This window comes from Thunnus maccoyii, chromosome 20 (assembly GCF_910596095.1).
Source record: "Thunnus maccoyii chromosome 20, fThuMac1.1, whole genome shotgun sequence".
Taxonomy (NCBI): Eukaryota; Metazoa; Chordata; class Actinopteri; order Scombriformes; family Scombridae; genus Thunnus; species Thunnus maccoyii.
In genome coordinates, this window is record NC_056552.1 from 5,621,316 (window position 1) to 5,640,351 (window position 19,036).

A 19,036-nucleotide genomic window follows, 5' to 3' on the forward strand; every position below is an offset into this window, starting at 1 on the left:
CTGCTTTTTGTAGGACGTTAAAAGCCAAAAATAAGATAAAAACTCCAGTAATCAAAACAAAGTTAACAGATGAATCGATCGATTGAAACAATTAGACTTTTTAAAAACGTACTGATTTACTTATATTTTGTTATTACACACTGGTACATAACAGTGGTGAAAGAAGTATTCAGAGCTTTTAATTTAGTCAGAGTAGTAACACCACAGTGTAATTTTATCAGTAAAATTTACTATAAGTATAATAAGTAAAATTGCTCTGCTTTCAGATGTTATGTGTTATACTATTGTATTAAATCACTGGTTTATTTTTTACATTTTTTAATGTTGTAGCTGGTCAAAGTTGAACTATATTTATATACCTTTGGGTAATTAATTCTATAAAAATGCATCATATTTGAAGTTGATTGTATGTTTTGTGTATAAAATCCTCTTCTGAGACATAACAAGCTGTCAGATAAACGTATATTTCCCTCTGAAATGTAGTGGAGAAGTAATGAAATGCTACTTACTTCACTTATTCTCATATCATTTTATTTATCTGTGTGATGATTTGATTACAGGTGGAGGTTTTGCAACATGACAAGATTTCACTACATGCATAAGATTAAACACATCGAAGCTTTTAAAATGTCAGGAAGCATCAGAAGAACATCAGAAGAATCCTCGTCATGAGCATCTCTGCACTTTATTGGAGCCTATAAGAACAAAAAGTGAGACATGGTATTAATGGTACAATATTTAACAACAAAGCTGTGTCAAAATGAGGTAAAACACACCTAGATGTTTCTCCTCTGCCTCTCGTGCAGACTGAGCTTCAGCAGGTCGTTGTACTGACGCTCCTCTGCATCTTCCTCCACAGCAGCAGGCCTGAATGTGAGAGCAGCATTAATCACTCGTATAAATCTGTTGTTGTTTGAAATCTGTTTCCATATTCAACGACTTACTTGCTTTTTTTCTGTTTTTGGTTGAGCAAGAAGTCGACAAAGTTTTTCTGCACCATTGAATCCATGATTTTGCTCATCTCGCTGGCAATGGTCGACTCGGCGTATCTTCTCGCCAAGTGCTGCTCCTCTTCATCGAGACTTGACAAAAGACAGGAATAAAATTAATGAGGTAAAACTGTTTTGTCTGATAAACCATTCAGTGGACTTAAGTTGAGCCGTACAGACTCCTGCAAGAAGCGAATGTCCTGATATTAAAGGGGCAGTCCACCTATTTTACACATAAAGTCCAGTTACGTGTCATGAGTTACGCTACTCAACCAGAAACAGTTGTATAGTGTCTTCTGTGGTGATGTCATTTGTAAAGAAGCCTACAACACAAATTTGTGGTGCTGAGTTTGAACAATGAGCTCATTCAGGAGGCAGTGAGAGTCTAATAAAAGACACTACTGAGTTGCAAAACTGGGAAATTTAGGATCCAGCATTTCTGGAGCCAGACAGTACTTAAGACTAAAAATCAGTATATCTCCACCACTGCTGCATCAATTTTGACTATTCTTTTATTATTTATTGTCTCATGTAATCCCCACAACTTTATGAAAATGCTTTATGAAATATATTTGTTCTGATCTAACTTAACGCTGGACTGTCTTAATAAGTATGTTATTGTCTTTACTTTTATGTTTTTATTGCATTGTGAAGCACTTTGTAACATTTATTTTGAAAAGTGCTATAAAAATAAAGTTTATATATTATTATTATGAATAGAATTTAAACTATGATGAAAACCAGGTCAGGTGGGATTCAACCAACCATCACTGCTGCAAAAACTACACAGCAAGAATTGCGGTGACGGTTTTAACCACAAAACAGTATGAGGGTTCGCTGTGATTATTCATCACACATTGAGATATAGAGGACTCTTTTTCTGATACAAAAAACATAAAATTAACGCTTACATGAAAGAAAAACCTGAGATATTTCACAGGTGAGTGTGAGAGTGCAGCACAACTTGAATGAAAATGTAAAAACTTCCAAACACTGTCTCACTTATACTGCTGGTTTACTTATCCACATCACCACCATCAGGTATATTGATAAGCATTACATCACTTCCATATACTGTATGTATACTCTGCATAAATGCAGTCAGTTAGCCTGATTGGATAATTTACCCCACATCTTTGTATATGTATGAAACCAATGTGATGCTTGTTCATATACTTGATGACGGTCATAGATCGCAATGTTTAAATAAATACTTTCTACCAATCTTTTAATACTACTGCACATATGATGACTATAGGTGTGTTGTACGACAGGTAGTGTACAATTTGTTGGTTGATGGCAGTCTGTGCATCTGCTGTATGTATGCACTATGTTATTTATATTTTTTAACAGCAGATATGCGTCCAAGACTAATTTCCTTCAGGAAAATAAAGTCTATTTTATCTTATTATACACCATTTACACACCATTTACATACATTATACATCATTTAACTTGATTGAGACAGTGCGCGTGACTTTTCTCATTTTTTTGCAAGAAAAATATGATTGTTACTAAGATTTAACAGCCTTGACTTACAGAGTAATCATTTTAATGGTTAAAATGTATTCATTCTTTAATTTATGAGGCTAAAAAGCAAATTTAGAGCACATGTTGGCTTTATGAGACTTACCCCATCTCTTCAGGTTCAGTCTTTGCTCGTGCATGCAGAGCTCCAAGCAGGCAGATGACCAAAAGTTCAAACAGCACTACCTTCATGATGACCTTGAGGCAAAAACAGGCATTTATTTAAAATTAAATGACAGTAAATCAAGAATAATGTCCTTGTCTTAACTAACACAGAAGTCAAGTGAACATATAATGTAGCTTAAGTGTGCACAACAACATAAAATTAATTGTTTAAGAATAGTTTCTTACCTTTAAAATGTAGATTTCTTTAAAGCAGGCGATGAGAAAGTGTTAAGCTACTTACCCTGGTTGGTTGCCTTCAGAAAATGTGGCTTTTATACAGTTTTCTCAGAGGAATTATGTGTCATAGCAGGAAAGTGAGCAAGAAAAACATTTTAGTTCCACCACATTAAAGCATTAATGAAACACACATACACAGGTGACTACTGATAAGCAGCACTGTAATAACTGCGGAGAGGGAATAGATTTATTTTCCTAAAGCGTTGATACTGAGTTAACAACCCACAGGAAACATTCACAGACCATTAAACTAATGAAAAAGTGGCACTTTAGCAGCACATGGAAAACTAATGGTTTTTTTGATAATACATGAAGATAAAAATGTTTTTAATCACCATCTTTGACTGAAGGTAATAAGAAGGAGGGAAATTTTCCTTCCATTGAAAGTCTAATTTAACTTATCAATAGTCTATTTGTTCATCTGAGAGAAGAAAAAATCCATAAATTCAAATGTTTTTCTTATTTGGATCTTATAAAGTTCAGTAGAAACTCTGTAGTGTGAACTGTGAAGAAGCTAAATTGAAACAAACAGCCTGATGTCAGTAACACTGATCGTCCTCTAGCTTCTATTTTTAAATCTTTAATTCAATCTTACTCACCTGTTCTTACATTTCTTGCTTCTCATAATGTGTTACAACCAACTCTTGTGTTTTTATTAATTAGTAGTTAACTTGTTGATTACTTGGGTTAGGGTTAGAGAGGTGATAGTAAAGGAGAGGAGAGATACTGGGAGACTGGACAGGAGCTGGCAGAGGTAGAGTCACTTAGATCTTTAACGTCAGTAGCAATAACAACGTAAATCACGCAATTACTGTATAAATAAAATAACTGCATTCAAAATTATGCTTAAGTATTAAAAGTGAAGAAATGTTTTCAGCAAAATGTACTTAAGTATAAAAATTAGTATCCATTATGAATAACGGTCCCTTTCAGCGTTTTAAGCTATAATCAGTAATACAGACTACAAATATAGTCTATATATTTATTACATTATTAAATTATTATTACAGATGTATTCATGTGTAAGAAGCATTTATATGTTTTAGCAGGTTGAGGTGAGGTTTATTTTATCTACTTTATACACTGATAGTGAGATAATTTAGTCTTGCATCATATTTTATAAGATGAATATTTACACCAGCTTCCTTCTGTACCACTCAGTACTAAAAGTGTCTGAAAGTACTGCACATTGTACTAATTTTATACCGTATATCACAATACCTTATACTATTCTGTCATCCTATATCAAATAATTAATATTGTATATTATGAAATTACACTTAAATATGTTGTTATATATTCAATTTGTACAACTACTTCAGACATATCACCATATCAACATATGCATGTGTGAATACTGAGAACAGAATACAGAATACATTTATACATCCCTATGTCACTTTGCTCAATAATATATGAAAATCGGCACTGTTGGTTAACATATAGTTTTTGCACATATATTACATAAATGCATGGAAAAAACAGTACATTTATTTAGGGTCTGCGCATGAAGTATGTTCCACTGTATGTTCCCAATATGGATGTAAACACAAAAAATAAACTACTTAAAACCAAGTCAGCACTTTCATTCATTCAAAACAACTTAAATGTGTCACTGTCTGAATGATGGACTTTACTCTGCTCTCCACTTACCAGCTGCTAGTTTCCTCTGGCTGTTTCCAGGTTATCCTGCTGCAGTCACTGGATGAGTTTATGCATCAGTATGTGGGATAATGGAGATCCCACACCTGTCAAATAGGACACATGACATTTATTATATTATTTACAATTCTTTATTTAGTAGTTTGCATGCACAAACACATTGGTGGTAATGTAATGAGCTTAATAAATCAAAAATGCTTGTCAAAACATCCCTAATAATATGTATGACTGAAGAGTGTCCAGTTAATTCACTTCTCCCATGTATGTTGACATTTCACACAGCAAATAATCCATATGATGTGCAAAGGCTTTTTATTCTTTTTTGAGAAGAGAAGAATTATGTTCATTATTTAGTCTATTTGTTCATTTATTTATTGTAGCCTCTCCTTAAAATGAGCTGCGGCTTCAAAACGTGCAACCTTTACTTTAAAGGCGAGCTGTCTCTGTTTCCGGCTCCCGACTTCCTGTTTCAATTTTCTTTGTACAAGTTGGATAATGGAACAAGCGGACACTTTAGCGCGCTGAATTGTATTGCACTTAAGACAATGAAATCTGGAAATACCCCTAAATTGGGGTTTTCATTATACAACGTGAACGACTGCAAATGAATTATACTTCATGCACGGACCATTTAGCTACACTGGCTTGTAGTGTTGTACTGTGTAGCTTTCAAATACCCATTTAGTTTGTCTATGTATTTGTTAATAAGTCTCCCTCATAGATTCCCTCATAGACTGCATATAAAGACTACAGTCTCTGTCTCCCTCTGCTGCCTCCGTCTGATGAAAAACCTTCAAAACACAAGAAATGGCCATCCAACAAATTACGCATGCGCAGTGGTCGGCGCTTTAAAACAAGTCTTGAGGAGGGAACATGAAGGCAGTTGCAGGTGGACTTGAATCATAGTCGAGGTAAGCTCAAAACACACATTTACACGTGAGTAAAAACAAGTCCGCTCCGAGTAGAAATATTACAACACGGTCGTTATAACAGCTTCTCTCCGGACGCGTCGTTTTGTTGGTGAAACTAGCCGGCTAGCGTTAGCATGCTAGCTAGCTGTTATTGTTTTTCATGATTTCGCGAGAACCAAAATGGAGGAGAAGGCTGCTGCCAGCGTCCTACTCAGCCACTCCCGAGTCCCTGTGTGAAGCCCAGGCACTGTAATGTCTACCCACACGCACAACAGTGTTAAATTATTCTTAACAGGACTAGTTTGTGTGCGAAATGTGTTTGTACTGCAGCGCTAATGTAGCTTAGCTTGCGAACGATTTTTTTAGGAGAAGGATGTTAGGGATCAGACACACACTGCATGCTTTTTCTCCGGTTTGTCCAAGTATAAGTAGTTGGTGCATGCATTTTACTCCCAGCTCAGACACCTTTTCAGTCAACCAGCCAACAATAACACCACAGAATGTCTTTATTTGTCTTTTGTTTTGCAGGATAGCAGCTCCTGAGTTCACATGGGGAATATCTGCAGGATGAAAAGTCGTTGTCATGACTCTGAGAGCGACCCTGCTTCCACACAGAGGATTCAAGCAGACCGCTGACACCGTCGACTTGGACAAAACGCACATTGGAGCCGCCACTGTGGGTCCTGTGAGCCTGAAGAGGGAGTCCTGCGACTTTGTTATAGACATTACAGACTTACAGCGGGGCGAGATCCCGAGCAAATCTAGCAAATTAGACCAGAATTACATGACAAGCAAGGTTTCCCTCGCTGCCACAGTCGCAGAAGTAGTTCAAGGAGACAATAAAACCGTGGGGATATTGTCCCCTGTCAGACCAATGGGGGGTGAGGGAACCCCGGTGAAAGGTAAACCCCTCTCTGTTGACAACATGGATAACCCTCAGATGGCTTTGAACAATAACCCCAAGGATGCTGGTGCTGATGACAGTGCGAAGGGGGTCGTCCCCGGAGTTCTCGGCACGGCATCCATTGAACTCTCCTCTGAGGGCAAGTGGAGGAACATCAGGAAGACCCCCACTAATCCTCAGACACAGGCGAACTGCCTCCGACAGATTCTCCTCCTGCAACTGGACCTGATTGAACAACAGCAACAACAGCTGCAGTCCAAAGACAAGGAGATAGATGAGCTCAAAGCAGACAAGGAGACAGTATGTTTCACTTTTTTTAAAGCTAATATCAGCGTGGTAATATAAGGTGTTGATTTTGTCTCAAGCTAGTCACAAATCGAGTCTTTACTTTCCTTTTTGCCCGTTTCTTCCCTTTTTGCAGCTGCTTGCACGTATCGAGCGCATGGAGCGCCGCCTGCAGCTCACAAGAAAGGACCCGCCGCGTGACAAACGCCTTTTCCAGCCCCTGGAGCCATGGACGCCGGACAAAGAGGACATGTGGGATCTGGATGTGGAGGAGAGTCCACAGGCCAACCCATCCACTCCACTCAACTTCAGTCGAGGCGGCAAAGGTCAAAAAAGGTAAAAAGAACATCGGCAGACAGCGCTGAGCTTAACGACAGAGAGAAATTACAGTCTGCCAGTTAAATGATGAAAATGTTATCTGATCATAGATAGATTGATATCTTGAGTACTTTATTAATCCTAAAGGTAAATTAATGTGTTGCAGCAGCCACTTGATATAAATCAGAATATGAAAACAGTGAGGGAGGTAAAAAAAAAAAGCAACAAATATAATTAAAGGCTAAAATATATACAGTAACTAAATTATCTAACTCAGATATAAATAATAGAATAGTATAAATACAAATAGAATAGAGACCAGAGATATAACCATAACTATATATATTTGTGTGTGAAAAATTAAAAAAGGTAGAAATCATGACTGAATACTCGTCATATTGTAATACCTTTATACACACTTTAGAGCTTCAACTAACGATTATTTTCATTATTGATGAATCTGTCGATTCTACAAAATGCCAGAAATTAATGAAAAAATGACGATCGCCGTTTTATCAAGTTTAAAATGCAACTTAAAATGTCTTGTTTTGTCTCGACCAACAGTCCAAAACCCAAATATATCCAGTTTACAATCATAGAGGACTGAAGAAACTAGAAAATATTCACATTTAAGAAGCTCAAACCAGAGAATTTTTGCATTTTTTTTTTTCTTAAAAAGACACTCGATTGATAGATTATCCTAATAGTTGCCTGGTAATTTTCTGTCAATTGATTAATCGTTGCACCTCTAACTCATTTCAATCCAAACAACCACTTAACTATTTTCCTTTTCCCACACAGGAAATCTTGCTTTGGAGATGGAAAAGTCCAGAAATCGCGGGGCAAAAGCACCAAGCTGAGCCCCCAGAAGCCTGAGATTCAGCCCGGCTCTCCCAATCAAAGAGAGCTGCGCAGTAAGGAAACCCCAGAGAAGACTGTACCCATGAGGTCAGGGGCAGAAAAGGACATTTTGCTCCCGTGCAAAGAGGAGCCTGAGCTGAGCTGTCAGATGGAAGATCTGCCCTTCATGTCTACCACAGAGATGTATCTCTGTTGCTGGAACCAACCTCCTCTGTCCCCTCTGCGTGAGACTTCCCCTAAAAAGGAGGAGGAGGTGGCCAGTGAGTGGACTCCTCATGTAGTACATGATATGCTGATTGTTTGTAAGCCTAACCTATATACCATCTTTAATCACTATATCTTTCAAATGTTCTGAATACACTATCTATGATTAACCTTTCCCCTCTTTCTTCGTGTTAGTTCCATCTTGGAGAGAAAATTATATAGAGCCTTTGGTTGAGGACTCGTCCTTTAACCCCCCTGAGGTGAGACACGTCTGAATGGAACAAATCTAATCATTTTATCTGTAGAGTTTTAAAAAGTTACCTCACATTCGAACCTAAAGCTTGTGACTGTTTAATGAATTGAATGTGTGAACCTGTTTTCCCATCAAGTCGTTGGACGACAACGTGTTTTTGAAGCGTCACATGAAGCTGGAGTTGGATGAGAAGAGGAGGAAAAGGTACCGATCGCCGACTTTCAGCTGTTTGGTTTCAGAATTTAATAAATATTTTGTTGGTTTATTGAGTTTTGACTCTTTTTAGGTGGATGTCCATCGTTCAGCATAATCACACCGAGTGTTAGTCAAACGTTTTGATCTTTACGTCTACTGTTAGTGCTGAAAAGATTAGTCGACTAATCGATTGATCCACAGTCAGAAAATGAATCTACAACTATTTAAGTCATCTTTGGACAAAACGAAAGTTTAAAATCATCACATTTGAGGAGGAAAATATTAAATAATAATTACATTAAACTCAAAATATGAAGATCTGGGAACTTGTGATGACATTTTTCATTATTTCTGACAGTTGCTGCCCTGATTTAACAGAGCTGAAACAATTAGTCAATTAATTGATCAGTTTCCAACTATTAATCGGCAACAATTTTGATAATTTACTGTTTTTTTTTTTAAGAACATTATTTGCATTATGTCCAGATTCAGAGCTTAGTAAAGGACTAACTGTGTAATATCTTCTATTAACAAGGTAAACATATGACTAATCAGCTGTATTATACTCTGATTAGCTGCTATGATTTCTCACTCAATCCTTCCTTTTTACTCTTCTTGCTGTTTTTTTTAATCTTTTTTTAATAATCTTGTGTGTTTTCCAGATGGGACATCCAGCGAATCAGAGAGCAGCGCATGTTTCAGCGTTTGCAGCAGCGCATGAACAGGAAGAAAGTCATCCAGGAGACCGAACCAGAGGTTTCATCCTTCTATCCCGACACTGAAGATGGTACATCTGCTTTACTTCATGTCCAACAGCAGAATCAAACTGATGTGATGTTTTTAAACGGATTGATGCTCATTTGTCTCTTTTTTTTTTTATTCCAGTTGAAACTATCGTGATCACTCCCTTCTTGCCTGTGGTTGCGTTCGGCCGACCGTTGCCCAAACTCTCACAACAGTAAGTTAGAGCTGCATTTATGTGTTTTTTTCTTTAGTTCATTGTTGTTCCGCCGTTAAGCCGGCAGCAGAGGTCACATTGCCGAATCGACGTCTATGTAAAACAAGTCAACACTAGACCCTGACGATGTTGGGTTTCGCGTCATGCCTCCAGAACACCAGCATGCTGTCTAAAATCACACATATCTGTTTAAAAAAGCAAATCCAACATAATGAGGAGTCTTCTTCATGGCAATATTGCGGGGCTACAGATTCTCCAGGTCTCTGAGCTCTACTGAAGGGATTCTTCCAAAAGATAGTCCCTCATTGGGTGTTTAGATGGTGGTGAGGAGTGACACATGGCTTCAAAATCTCTAATAGCTGTTGACCTTGGATCTAGTGACTGTTAAGGCCTGTAGCAGATGATTCGTATCATTTTTATGCTCCTCAAATCATTCAGCACTGCACGGAAGCATCTTAATTCGTTATATTTCCTTTTAATTTGTCACCTGTCTGTTGTAACTGAAGGCAGGAACATGACGTCCTCATCAACATTAAAATGTTCTCTCCTCCTTCAGGAACTTTGAGCTGCCTTGGCTGGACGACCGGAGCCGATGTCGCATCGAGGTGCCCAAAAAACACACCCCTCACCGGACCTGTCGGAAGTGAAACCCAACGCAGCGGCTGTTAACAAGAAGGCGAGATTGCCACTCCGTGCCCCAGATTACAAAACGCTTTATTTGTCTTGTCTGGTTGGGGGAAAAAGACAAGAAGTCACCAGTTGCTATGTTATAACTGCTGTTGCTTTCAGAGAGTAAACGACTCTCTCTGGTCTCCATGTGACCCCCTGCCCCCAGCCCCCCCACAGCTTATCTCCCGCAGAATAAGGGAGGAGGATGGCGATCGGGAGATAGCTGCGCCATCAGGGCGTCCTTCATAATCTTGATCTCGTTTACACCAATGAGACCCTCGACGCCACAAGATTACCGTCCCCCTCCTCCCCTCCTCCCTCTCTCCTGTTAGCAGCTGTTGAAGATTACACATCAGTTTGTATTCTGGAAAAAAAAACATGAACCAAGAGTTATATGCATGCTCTGTAACATGCTCGAAACACATTTTGTAGCAGCTGTGCTATCCAAAATGGATTCTGTTAAACAGATGTGGACTGATGGGGGGGCTGTGGGGGGGGGACTCTAATCTTGAGCTCATTCATGTGAGGGGGAATAAAAAAACAAACACATTGGTTGCCATTTTGACTGAAAAATAGAGCTTGAACTTGAGCTCTGGATCGTCCTACCACTCGTTCTCCCTGCCTAGGAAAAAAAAAAAAGTCAAAACCTGACTTGTGCTGTGTATCGCTTATATCGTTGTTCGCACACAACTCCGAATAAGATGTTATCAATGTGTAAGTGTGATATCAGGAGTTTTGAGCCACACTCAGCATGATTATATTAAAAAAAAAATTGCAGTTATTGAGCCGATTCATAGTGAGGAAAATACGCAACCAAATGATTGTTCTGTGTTTTCATGACAACAAAAGAAGACACAGAAAATGAAGGCAGAGGAGTGAAACCCAGTGTTCTGTTCCCTGGTTTGTTTCTATTGTTTGTTTCTTTTTTTTTTTTTAAATGTGAGTTGCATGGACTCTATTTAGCTGTAAAACACGTTTCAATTAAAAAAAAAAATAAAATAAAAAAAAAAAAGATGGTAGCATGGCTTACCCCGATTAAAAAGGAGACGTCTCCCTGCTCATCGGGCTACAGAAACTACATAATACTGTTGTTGAAAGCATGACTCTACGGCTGCTGCCTCATCGTTAAAGGCAATCTGAGAATAACTTAAAGTACTGTTCCTGATCTTCACTTTTCGTATCCCCCCCCACCCCTCTCTCATCTTTACAAATAACGCTTTATACATCCAGTAAATATTAGGCGATTTCTGTGTATGCATCGGTCTCTTTAAAGGACGCAGTTAGCTGACATTCGAGGTTAGCCGTTTTTAGAGGATAAGAGAAGCTTTCTAGCTGTAGTTCTAGCGATGTTCAACCAGTTATGCTCTTTTAACATGCTGCCAGTTAATCTCTCCCTCCAGTCGCAGTGTTTTTGATTTCTGCCGGTGTTTTTCTTCCTTCGCTCGAATTGTTCACATATGATGCAACGGCTCTCTGCGGCTTTCAATACTTTCAACCCTGCCGAGCGGATATATATATACATATATATCTATATATATGTGTGTGTGTGTAGGCAGATTTTTTTGGGAAAACAAAGTTGATTCTTTTTTCTGTACATAGCTTTCAGAAACAAATGTACATAAAACATGGCTGTTATTTTTTTATTATTTAATGTCAGAAGTGTTGAGTACATTCAATATTGTTCTATGATTGTATGTTGACAAATTGACAGTTTTGAAAGTTAAATTTTTTTGGAATAAAATTAACATGTCTACGATATATATATGTATATATGGGTTTGTTTGTCTTTAAGTGTTTTGGTTTGATAGGATGAGAAATGTGATCAGAGCCCAACAGATTATTGATTTTTGATGATTCAAAAGAATATATTGACCCATATTCATTAAAATATATATATAAACAAACATTTTTAGTTATGTGATCTAGATATGTGATTAGTGCACAAAATAGTAACAGAAACCTTTTTTAAATGACTTTGAGAATATTTGTACAGCAGTTTCTTCATTTTCAACAGATACTGATACCAGTTAATGTGTGATAAACTAATATTAATCAATATATCTGCACCTGTGACTGCTGTGTAAACAACACATGAAAAAAAATATCTTACTAACATGAGAACTGACCTCTGATTGGTTGACCAAATCATTCTTAAAGGACGGTGACACAGTTTTTCAACAGTCAGGAGCCCAAATGAACATTGAAACATGTTTTTCTTGCTGTAATCATTCCTCCTGTTCATACTGACCATTAGAGGATCCCTTCATAATACACTTATAATGGAAGTGATGGGAGACAAAATCCACAGTCCTCCTTCTGTGCAAAAATGTATTTAAAAGTTTATCTGAAGCTAATATGAAGCTTCAGCGTCCAAATGAGTCAAATTAAGTAGATATCTTTCAAAATAAAAGTCCTTTTAGTGTCAAGGCCCCTCTTTTTGTCCATCTGAGGAAACAGAAAGAGGGAATTATATTTAATTCTATACATATTAATTCTTATAAGCTTCATATAAACTTTTAACATAATATTTCCTGATGGTCTGAGGACCAAAATGTATTTAAATAAGTGAGTAAAAGTGATGAACTGTGCAGAAAAAAGTTTCAAACAGCATCTCTAATGTTTGATAATCAGCTGATTGATATGTAACACCTGCACTTCCTGCTACATGACAAACCTAACCGGTGCACACCCCGATGACATCGCTATGACATCATCGGGGGTTTTCTCAGCCTTGACAAACAGCCACAGAGGATATGAAACAACCGGTTTCACAGGCTGAGCAGCATTTTCCATGTCAAGTTCTTTTCTCTAATCAAACAACCAGCGAGTTAAATCTGGAAAAAAAACAAACAGTTTATTGAATAAAGAAAATGGAAACAGGACAGTATCTCAAAAATAAACACCGCTGACTCCTTATGAACATTTTGGTGAAAATCCTGCTGATCTTAAAAACACCACTGACAGGTCACAACTGGAGTGTCTCTCTGGGAGTCAGCCAGACTTCTCTTTGCCTTTCATCCTTCACGTATATATTTCTGTATGATAGACCATCCCATTAGTGAATTTAAACACAAAAAAAAAAGATGTTGAGATGATACACTTTTTGTACAGCATCTTCAACCTGACAGCTGTCAACTCTTGCAAATCAAACGCCGTCTGAAACGCTTCTTATCACTTAAACTATGTAACGACGTCCTGCGTACACAGAACATCACACTAGCCTGATGTACAAAAAGTGCTGACATTTGTCAAAGATATAAAAAAAAAAATCCACTTCTGTAATGTTACCAGCTCTCATTTGGGTTCATTTAAACATTTTAGTGTTAATTTAAATGGTGAAAATATGCCTTGAGGAGTTAGTATTTACACAAACTGTGAAATATATTTTCACTTTCAGAGAATTTGTGTCATTTGGCAACGTCTTTAAACGAGACAAGAGTTTACTAGACCTACGGAGGATAATGACCCTTGTATTTTTTTGTTGATAAAATACATAATACACGCATAAAACAAAATGAAAACACCTCAAAAAGAAAGCCATACACCATCGCTACACAGACAGCCAGTGTTCTGCCAGCTATCCCCTTCAAAAACAATCTAGACACAGATCAGAGTATGTTTGTATCTGTATTAACGGCCTCGCCGCGGCGCGCTCGTCTGCTCGTCAGTTACTGCCTGTTCAGTCTTTTCGGAGGTTATTCAGCCGCTCCTCCAGATCGGCGTCTGCGTCGGCCAGGGCGGCCTGGGGCTCGGCCTTCTTTCCTCCGGCCACGGACAAGCTGCCGCCGGTGCTCGGAAGATCTGAAATGAAAAAAAACCCGCGGTTGGGGCTGAAAATATCAGACAAAAGACACGGAGAGGATGTAGAGGGTTTTTTTTTATAACTGTGCAAGATTTTCCTTACTTGACAGTTCGTCTGACAGATTCAGACCCAGCTCGTCCAGGACTTGAGACACGATGGCGTCACTGTACGAGAAGAAAGGGACAGAAATATGTCAAAGAAAATACAAAAAAATCATACTGTAGCTTCATATATAAAAGGATAAAGCTGGAGAATGTTTTTCCTGTTGTCAACAGATATCATGTGCGAAGCCAATCTGTTGTTGTCCAAAAACTATTAAAAAAACACGTCAATGAGCCAAACTGCTGCACTGGGTGACGGTTTTTGGACAACAGAGGTCTACGACACAGAGGAATGTGACATATCAGGCTTTGGATACACACACAATACTTGTAAGTAGGATGAGATTTGTTGACAATAAGAAAAATATAGAAAATCACCACCGTTATCCTTTAACCAGACGGAGATGTGAGAGTGTTATCGATCTTCTCTGTTGTCTCTTTGGTTGCTTTGGTCGTATATTTAGGATGATTGCTCTGATAAATGATGATGAAATGTCGTTCAATGAGTTTTGATGCATTAGGCTGAATCTGCTCCTGTTGCTTCTGTCAGCAGTGAAATCATTAATTAACGTTGTGTGCGTCAGATCTATTGGGAGCCTAAACAGAAGCACCACCATGTTCAACAGAGCAGGTGTTTTGGGTCATGAGCTGTTCCTTTTTTTCTCTGGTTGATTTTTCTTTGATAAGTCCACAGAACTCTACCGCTTCCTTTTTGTATGTTTCTGTGAACTGCGACCTGTTTTTTCAGTTTTTGAGGCTTAACAGGAGTTTACATGAGGTTATGGTTGTCAGGTCTTTTCTCATGCAAACTAACATCCTGGAAACAATCTCGACTTGTTGCACAGTCATAAAGGGCTTTTTCTTCACCTTGCAACACATGTGCTCCTCAGTCTACCAGCTTGTTTGCCATTTACTACATTTCCTGTGCTTTGTTAGAACATAACCAGCAACCTTTGATATCTCACTGATAGGTTTTTGCTTTTTTTTCCAGCCTCATTATCATCTTCTTCACTTGCATGGTCACCTCTTGACTCCTCACACTGACAGACAACTCCATCTCAATCAGTTCTGAGCCATGTGTGAGCTCCTGTGTGCACAAACTAACACTGAAACATAAACAGCTGCCCAAGAAACATTTAGTAGCCATGTGTCCAATCATGTCTGAACCTATAAGCTTTGGGCACTATGTGTTAAGAGGGATGTATCTCCCTCACAGCTTTTTCTATATTGATGTAAAACTACTTAAATTAAAGCTGAGACTTGGCACTTCAATGTAGTGCCAAGTCTCAGCTATGTTATATATAAGGTTTTATATGTGTTTTGTTTTTAGGAAGCAGGAATATCAGACATTCCTTTGAGAAGTAATTAATGTAATGAATAATAAATGTTAAGTTAAGAGCATTAAAAACCACAATTTGTACACAAACGTGGAGCAGACTGTTGTTAGTCTCTTACCTCTCCTCCTCATCATCCTCATCACCCATGGCGTCGTCGATGGCGTCATTCATCATCTCCTCCTTCATGTCCATGATTTCACTCTGTCGCTCGAACTCCATCATGATCTTCTGAATCTGGGGCAGTTTCAGCTGTGGAGATGGAATAAACAGGAGACCGTCAACACAGGAAGCTTATCCTTTATTTCCGCCACATAGTGAGTTTTTAATGGCGAAGGCGGACCTGTCTGTTCATGGTGGCCATGGCTTTGGTGACACCTTTCATGGCCTGCGCCATGCTGTTGTTGGACTTGAGCGTCTGTATCTTGAGACTGACGGCCTGAATGTTGGCTTTCATCATGATGAACTTCTTCACGTAGCGTCTTGTGCGAACCAAATCCTTGGCCATGATCTTGACGGCGTCCTGTAAAAGATCAAAATCAACCGCATGGCTGTTAGATTCTCTCTCTTTACAAACTATGATCTCCTCACAAAACACAACTTCTCCTCCTTCTTCTCACCATCTGTCCCTGTTTGGCCATTTTCTTTATGTCAGCGATGATCTTCTTCTCCTGTTGCTCCAGTTTCATTCGCTCTCTGTCCAGTTCTCTCATGGCCCGATTGAGTGCCCTCTGATTCTGCTTCAGCATCTCCTCTGGAGTCTTCCTCTTCCCAAACAAGAATTCCATCTGATGGAAAATACCAAAAGCAAAATGTCAGTACAATCAAACTGAATTTATAACAGGTTTATTATATCAGGATAAACCCTTTGAGATGTATTATTATGTTAGCTGGTGGTTAATTTAATGGTTGGCAACTTATCAATTAATCGTTGCAGGTCTAATCAGAACTAAATGATTGAATAATTAATGGTAAAAATTCCAGACAGACCGATTGATGATGAAAATAATCGTTAATTGCACACATCTAAAACCCACAATAGTGTAAATGTAAAAATGGAGGAATTTTAATTTTAACTTTTCTGTCCACCAGACCAAAAGAAAATAAACGTTAGTCGATCAACTATTTTGATATATTTTGATAATAGTTTAATCTGTTTGAGTCATTTTTTAAAGAAAGAATGCTAAAATTCTCTTGTTGCAGCTTTTTAAATGTGAATATTTTCTGGTTTCTTCAGTCATCTATGACAACGAACTAAATATCTTTGAGTTGTGGACATTTTTGTTAAAGTCTGGCAAATGTTGGGCTTTGGGAAATAAGTTATCGAGACGACCGGCGAAAATAATTGACAGATGATTATCGATGGTGAAAAATAACTGTTGCAGCAATAATCATAGAGAATTTTGATTTGTTTTCTTTAAAAAATGAATCAAAACAATTAATCGATAATCAAAAACAGCTGGCAACTAATAAACTAATCGTAAAGTTAAATAATTAAACAATAAATCAAAAGAAATACCTGACAATCTGATAGGTGAAGAAAATAATCGTTAGTTTTAACCACATACATCAGAAACTCTCAGTAGTGTCAAAGTAAAATGGATTAATTTGAACTTTCCTGTCAACTAACACAAGAAACAGTTTGTTCCTCAGTCTGTGACACAGTTTGGGTCATGTTAAAGTGAGGAGTGTTACTCAGCTGTTAGTTATGTGAGCAGAGGCCTGTTAGGAGTATTAAAGTCTGCTTCCAGCCGTGTTTTAGCTCTCAGATGTCGGACTGACTCAGTATCTCTGCGGCCCTTCCGGCAAAGACCAAAAAAACTCAGTCCTGCTCACCTTGTACCAGGCTCGTCCTAAGAAGACACTAATCCACAAACTAAACGATGTTATTTAGGGCGTCCTCCTCAGACTTCGACAAGAATTTTGAACGATTATTTGTTTTCTTTCCTCCGCTTCCGTGTTGCGATAGCTTCACTTCCGGGAAATGACGTCGTTGCGTACGTGCGTAATAAATGGACACCGGCTTGTTTGTGCAGGTGTTACAGCTTTCAAAATAAACCTTTTATTCAGAAAGCGATGGCATTAAAAAAAAAAAAAAAAGAACTGAGATCCTTTATCAAAAGATCCCCTCTGACATGTTGTAAGATGTATATAAAATACTCTAATTTGAATAATAAGATGTGTCTGATATGTTTTTCCACAAAAACTATTCCTCATTAAATTCCTTAAAATGACATCTACTCCTTCTCCATCATTAAAAAAATACAGATTCTATGCATATGGATATAAGATGTCTAATACCTGAATATTGGACCAGGATTGACTTCTTGTGATGTCACAAATCCACTCCTTAAAATTTGATTTTCAGTGAGCTCAGAGAAACTTTCCACTTTCAGCAGATGAGTGTGAAAATAAACTCTGCACATACATCATTCTGCACAGTGAAGCTCAAACATTCAACAGAAGAAGCAAGAAGAAAAACACGTTTGACTGGAGGCGGACTTTAACTACAACCAGTAATAACAGTGAAAAAAGTGCATTCAATATATAGATACTTAAAGGATAAGTTCACAATTTCTCATTAACATTTACATTTATTCATTTGGCCGTCGCCTTTGTCCAAAGTGATTAATAAATGGGAATCAGAATCATATTTATTGACCAATGTGTGTGTTTACACATACAAGGAATTTGACTCCAGTTTAGTGGCTCTCGATGTGTTTACACAGAATAACAACACAACAATCTTCAGAAATATACACAAGGAACGACGAAATACAGGTAAACTGTTTCTGTGAACTGTAAACAGGATACAAATAGTGCGAAAAAGTGAAGAGTGCAGAGTGATGAGATAAATATTAAATGTTAAAAAAAAGACATGTTACTTATGGTCAGATACAACAGGTAATATGTATGTACAGTAGGTGGTTATGTACAGTATATACAGTCTGTTCAAATATACAGTGATGAGTAAAATGTACTGCACCTTTTGTATTTTAAACTAAATAATAAAAATGTATAATTTGTAGGTGCATTGGGTATATAAATGTATTATAAATGAGGAGATATATGTTCAAGTTTATGCAAGAGCACTTTACTTTATATTTCTACTTTACTACATTTAATAAAGGGAAATATTGTAATTTTAACTACCCTTACTCACAAGTAAAAGGTAAAGCAGCAATATCATTCTGATCGGTTACAAACATCCTGCTAATAAATTAATGCATTAATAATGACAATCATAATACAATAGTATAAATATAATAACATGAATTTCTAAAAGGGGCTACTCTGCATAATTACTTTTGACATTGTTCCGATAAAAAACTATAGATAATAAGCTAGAGTTAGTTAAAGGACAGATTCACAGTTTTTCAAGTCTGTTTCAATTATTGTAATCGCTGTAATTCTTCCTCCTGTTCATACTGGCTATTAAAAGATCCCCTTCAAATGTGCTTTCGATGAAGATAAAGATTTATTATATATATACAAAGGAAATATACAGACTCTTATATGTATAATTCCTTTCACTGTTTAGATGGGCTGTGAATTTTGCTTTAAAAGTTTATATATATATATATATATATATATATATATATATATATATATATATATATATATATATATACACATTTTTTTATTTTTTTATTTTTTTTTC

At 37.4% G+C, this 19,036-nt stretch overlaps 3 protein-coding genes across 8 annotated transcripts; 1 reads left to right on the forward strand and 2 right to left on the reverse strand.

The window, feature by feature from the left end:
- Positions 1 to 609: 609 nt before the first annotated feature.
- On the reverse strand, positions 610 to 5,344 carry LOC121886557 (gastric inhibitory polypeptide). Of its 2 annotated transcripts, XM_042396629.1 has the most exons (6): positions 5,006 to 5,248; positions 4,572 to 4,666; positions 2,623 to 2,714; positions 945 to 1,082; positions 777 to 867; positions 610 to 695 (listed from the first exon to the last, which is right to left on the reverse strand). In XM_042396629.1, the coding sequence occupies exons 3-5, from the start codon at positions 2,706 to 2,708 to the stop codon at positions 777 to 779; spliced, it is 315 nt and encodes a 104-aa protein (XP_042252563.1). In that variant the 5' UTR covers positions 2,709 to 2,714; positions 4,572 to 4,666; positions 5,006 to 5,248; the 3' UTR covers positions 610 to 695. The 2 variants fall into 2 exon arrangements, with proteins under 2 accessions (XP_042252563.1, XP_042252562.1); XM_042396628.1 differs by lacking the exon at positions 5,006 to 5,248 and adding an exon at positions 5,258 to 5,344 and having other exon boundaries at positions 2,623 to 4,666.
- On the forward strand, positions 621 to 11,896 carry msl1b (MSL complex subunit 1b). 4 transcript variants are annotated; one of them, XM_042396616.1, is made up of 11 exons: positions 621 to 710; positions 807 to 873; positions 975 to 1,113; positions 6,020 to 6,695; positions 6,817 to 7,016; positions 7,800 to 8,161; positions 8,259 to 8,323; positions 8,453 to 8,520; positions 9,174 to 9,298; positions 9,397 to 9,469; positions 10,026 to 11,896. In XM_042396616.1, the coding sequence occupies exons 4-11, from the start codon at positions 6,075 to 6,077 to the stop codon at positions 10,114 to 10,116; spliced, it is 1,605 nt and encodes a 534-aa protein (XP_042252550.1). In that variant the 5' UTR covers positions 621 to 710; positions 807 to 873; positions 975 to 1,113; positions 6,020 to 6,074; the 3' UTR covers positions 10,117 to 11,896. The 4 variants fall into 4 exon arrangements, with proteins under 4 accessions (XP_042252550.1, XP_042252549.1, XP_042252552.1 ...); XM_042396615.1 differs by lacking the exons at positions 621 to 710; positions 807 to 873; positions 975 to 1,113 and adding an exon at positions 5,394 to 5,491; XM_042396618.1 differs by lacking the exons at positions 621 to 710; positions 807 to 873; positions 975 to 1,113 and adding an exon at positions 5,396 to 5,491 and having other exon boundaries at positions 7,800 to 8,119.
- A 1,075-nt stretch (positions 11,897 to 12,971) lies between these two features.
- On the reverse strand, positions 12,972 to 17,369 carry chmp2a (charged multivesicular body protein 2A). Of its 2 annotated transcripts, none has more exons than XM_042397271.1 (6): positions 17,212 to 17,369; positions 15,996 to 16,163; positions 15,719 to 15,898; positions 15,497 to 15,627; positions 14,043 to 14,104; positions 12,972 to 13,939 (listed from the first exon to the last, which is right to left on the reverse strand). In XM_042397271.1, the coding sequence occupies exons 2-6, from the start codon at positions 16,161 to 16,163 to the stop codon at positions 13,818 to 13,820; spliced, it is 663 nt and encodes a 220-aa protein (XP_042253205.1). In that variant the 5' UTR covers positions 17,212 to 17,369; the 3' UTR covers positions 12,972 to 13,817. The 2 variants fall into 2 exon arrangements, with proteins under 2 accessions (XP_042253205.1, XP_042253206.1); XM_042397272.1 differs by lacking the exon at positions 17,212 to 17,369 and adding an exon at positions 17,076 to 17,178.
- Between the last annotated feature and the right edge of the window lie 1,667 nt (positions 17,370 to 19,036).

What these genes read in the sequence shown, in the direction of transcription:
- LOC121886557 (XM_042396628.1), bottom strand. Translation starts at nt 2,708, where the DNA reads ATGAAGGTAGTGCTGTTTGAACTTTTGGTCATCTGCCTGCTTGGAGCT. An exon ending in ACTGAACCTGAAGAGATGGG is followed by an intron (nt 1,083 to 2,622) that starts GTAAGTCTCATA and finishes TCTTTTGTCAAG; the next exon opens with TCTCGATGAAGAGGAGCAGC. An exon ending in CAAAAACAGAAAAAAAGCAA is followed by an intron (nt 868 to 944) that starts GTAAGTCGTTGA and finishes TCTCACATTCAG; the next exon opens with GCCTGCTGCTGTGGAGGAAG.
- msl1b (XM_042396616.1), top strand. Translation starts at nt 6,075, where the DNA reads ATGACTCTGAGAGCGACCCTGCTTCCACACAGAGGATTCAAGCAGACC. An exon ending in TCAAAGCAGACAAGGAGACA is followed by an intron (nt 6,696 to 6,816) that starts GTATGTTTCACT and finishes CCCTTTTTGCAG; the next exon opens with CTGCTTGCACGTATCGAGCG. An exon ending in GATGAGAAGAGGAGGAAAAG is followed by an intron (nt 8,521 to 9,173) that starts GTACCGATCGCC and finishes TGTGTTTTCCAG; the next exon opens with ATGGGACATCCAGCGAATCA.
- chmp2a (XM_042397271.1), bottom strand. Translation starts at nt 16,163, where the DNA reads ATGGAATTCTTGTTTGGGAAGAGGAAGACTCCAGAGGAGATGCTGAAG. An exon ending in TGGCCAAACAGGGACAGATG is followed by an intron (nt 15,899 to 15,995) that starts GTGAGAAGAAGG and finishes GATCTTTTACAG; the next exon opens with GACGCCGTCAAGATCATGGC. An exon ending in TGGCCACCATGAACAGACAG is followed by an intron (nt 15,628 to 15,718) that starts GTCCGCCTTCGC and finishes CCATCTCCACAG; the next exon opens with CTGAAACTGCCCCAGATTCA.